This window comes from Elaeis guineensis, chromosome 11 (assembly GCF_000442705.2).
Source record: "Elaeis guineensis isolate ETL-2024a chromosome 11, EG11, whole genome shotgun sequence".
Classification (NCBI taxonomy): Eukaryota; Viridiplantae; Streptophyta; class Magnoliopsida; order Arecales; family Arecaceae; genus Elaeis; species Elaeis guineensis.
The window spans coordinates 120,678,223-120,681,440 of record NC_026003.2 but is presented as its reverse complement, the minus strand read 5'-3'; the positions used below and the strand labels follow the sequence as shown (position 1 = coordinate 120,681,440).

The following is a 3,218-nucleotide window of genomic DNA, read 5'->3' as shown; positions in this document are numbered from 1 at the left end:
CAATCGTGAACCAATCGTGCCCTTAAAAGTATTTGGCTATTAGTGGGTCAAGTATTGTCCTAAATCCAACTTGATCATCATACTTAGGTGGCAAAGAAAATTAGAATACTACTTGAACATTTGGAAGAAAGAAACTCAATTCTTCATCCTGTAGTAATTAATCAGAAGACGTCAGTTACCCTTCTTCCTCTTGGCAAGTGTAGATCCTTACAAGTTCTTCAATTAATTGTACAGTCTAGTTGTCCATCTTTGTCATCCATGCAGACGAGTCCCGCTAATCATCTGGGGATCGTTGAGTTGTACACGACCCATACATGCATTCCACTCCATCTGAACTCTTCAATCATCTGAAGCTAATTAATTGATATTCGGCAGGATCTGCTTGTATAGATATTGCTCAGGTGGATTGAATTCAAAGGTGTGCAGAGGATACTCCTTGCAGAGTTTCACCCATGGCTATATCCTATACCTTCGTTGGTTATTATGTTTTATGCTATGACATTCATAGCTGCCTATCTGTTTTCTTGCAACTTCTCTATGAGCCGTATGGGAATTCAACACTGGATAGCTTCACAAAGTCAATTCTTTTATTACTACCACATGCCGTTCACTGGAGCTTCCTTATGCCGGGCATCGGTTGCTTTGGTTTCTACTTTGCTACACTTATGCCAGCTTTCGTTTGGTTATATTCTGCCCTTTGTGGTTTGTAGTGAGCCTTTTGTAAGTTGATATTTGCTGTTTTGAGGTCTGTATTTATTTAGAGCATAGCTATACGGTCTTTTTTCTTTTGCAGCATAGCTATACGGTCTTCTATTCTATCCAAAAAAAAAAAAAAATAGTGAAGAGAAACGCAGCTCCCTAACCGTGGCAACTGGAGGGATATAGGTTCTTTTTTGCGCAAGAAGAATGATTGATGTTGATAATTGCATCCTGCATGGATCTCAGAGAACTCCAAACTCCTTCACTCGTCTATCTGCACAAATCTTGAAACCACCATTTCATGATCCGATCCTTTTATGGCGTGAAAGATATAACCCATCCTGACTCGAGAAGTTCTTTTGCTACCTATCAACGTGCCACAATCCCACTTCATCAAAAAAAAAAAAAAACAGAAAAAAGGGACACAATGCCACTAATGCACCCCTTCGCTGCTGATTCGGCCAAGCCAAGTTGGAGTTACGCACGGACATTTAAATGGGGATAAGTTGCCTACACTCCACATAGTTTTTATAACAATTCGCTCACTCTTAACCACGGTTAGACCAACCCCACTTTTTTAAACCCCACACCCAAGCTTATTTCTATAAAAGAGGTTCTCCCATTCCCATGCCGATCCTATCGTTCCCGGATTTATTGACTGCTATCATGATCGCCGCGTCCTCCCAGATCCTCGGCCTGCGGATCATCCCTTCTCCCCCGCGCTCCGCCGCTCCTCCCTCCCCTCGATCCGCCACCTCCCTCCGCTCGCCGCGCATCTCCGCGGCGTACACGGCCGCGGCGGAGCGCCGGCCCCCGCCCGCCGCCCTATCTCCGGCTTCGAACTCCTTCGCGTCGCTCTACGACGTGCTCGGCCTCCCCTCAGGCGCTACCGGCCAGGAGATCAAGGCCGCGTACCGGCGGCTGGCGCGGGCGTGCCACCCGGACGTCCTGGCCACCGACCGGAAGGGCACCTCGGCCGACGAGTTCATCCGGATTCACGCGGCCTACTCCACCCTGTCCGATCCCGACAAGCGCGCCGACTACGACCGCAAGCTCCTCCTCCTCCTCGGCCGCCACCGCCGGACCATCCGCCACTCGCCACAAGCGACGCCCTCTTCCTCCTCCTTCCAGCCTTTCTCGCGCTCCCCTTCTTTCCCCGGCTACGGACGCCGGACCTGGGAGACCGACCAGTGCTGGTAGGTCGTTCGATCGGGATCCAGTGTCGGTGGAGCCGTCCGATGGGATTCGGACGAAGTAGATCGAAACCTCTATATATTTCCATCATTTCTACCGACGGATCTGTAGCCACGTGCGGCCGCCGGAGCCGTGAGATGATATCGTTGGGCTTTGGTCGGATCTAGGTAGCTTAAGGTGGTGGGTGTGGATGGAGCCAGGTATTATGTAAAGCTGCCACAGCCATCTTCTTCTTCTGATTTCTTTTGGTACTTGCTTGTAAAAAATATTTCAGGTTTTGTAACCCTTCCTCATCTATGAGAGTTTGATATATGTAAAATACTATTAACATAACGTAGTAGCGATGTTAAATGTTCTTGTCTCTGTTTTGTGTTGGCTGTTAATTTTCCTGGTTGGAATTGGTTAGGTGTGTGGTTCGAATTAGTTTGGTGAAAAGGTGCAACTTTTGTTTAGCTGGTAGGAATCTTTGGATGTATTTTTCTTTAATGGCCATTTCTTTTCTCAGTGTAAAACTTTCGAAATTTAAAGTTCTGAAAGTCGAGATTACTAAGTTCCAGAAACCTAATCCAAGTTCGGGAGAGTGCTCGAACCACATAAGGAGTTGGAGAACTTACATGTTCACAAAAATTGTTTGCGCGAACTTTGTCTCAACATGTTGCTTTTGGCGACATCGCAAAAAAGTTGCAGAGTTTTGATGTTCTAAGCGCCAAAACCTGCAGACTTTTGATGTGCTAATCCTACGAGACCTATGATCAAAGTAACTTTTCTTCCATCAAAATATTTTAACGAGCAGCCAGCATTCATCCACTGAAAAAGATCCAAGAGCATTACATTTGTGTAGCCATGATTTTTACATTGCTAACACCCCGAAACAGAGTTACGTCTGAAAAACAAAGTGGAAGGCAGTGATCAGGTGTGTGTGTGTGTTTTTTTTTTTTTTTTTTTGCTCTAACATCATTAAATCATGCAACACTGGGAAACACTTGATGTCTCCTAGCATTTTTTTTCAATCGTTCCCCTAGTAGTTCTTATACTCATCATCGTCTACCGTACGAAGGACTCGTTTGGTTAACGAGAAAAGGTGGAGGAAAAGCATGGTCCACAGCAATACAAAGAAAAGCCTCATATTTAGTTAAGAGTTTTGAAAGAAAAGAGGTGGAAAAATAATAGTTCTATAATAATAAGATTTTCATATTTTTTATAGAAAAAAATTCATATAGGATATGGAAATAACTAATTTCCACCAATTGAAAATTAAATTTTTTTTTTCTCCAAATATGCCGTTATCCTTGAACTAAGGTCATTCCATTTATTAAAAGCATAAT

The 3,218-nt window shown here is 44.4% G+C and overlaps 1 protein-coding gene across 1 annotated transcript; it reads left to right on the top strand.

Moving 5' to 3' along the window:
• Positions 1-1,298: 1,298 nt before the first annotated feature.
• On the top strand, positions 1,299-2,256 carry LOC105054394 (chaperone protein dnaJ 11, chloroplastic). The gene has a single exon (XM_010935877.3). It carries the CDS (start codon positions 1,327-1,329, stop codon positions 1,897-1,899), a length of 573 nt encoding a protein of 190 aa, XP_010934179.1. The 5' UTR covers positions 1,299-1,326; the 3' UTR covers positions 1,900-2,256.
• The last annotated feature ends 962 nt before the right edge of the window (positions 2,257-3,218 follow it).

What these genes read in the sequence shown, in the direction of transcription:
- LOC105054394 (XM_010935877.3), top strand. Translation starts at nt 1,327, where the DNA reads ATGCCGATCCTATCGTTCCCGGATTTATTGACTGCTATCATGATCGCC.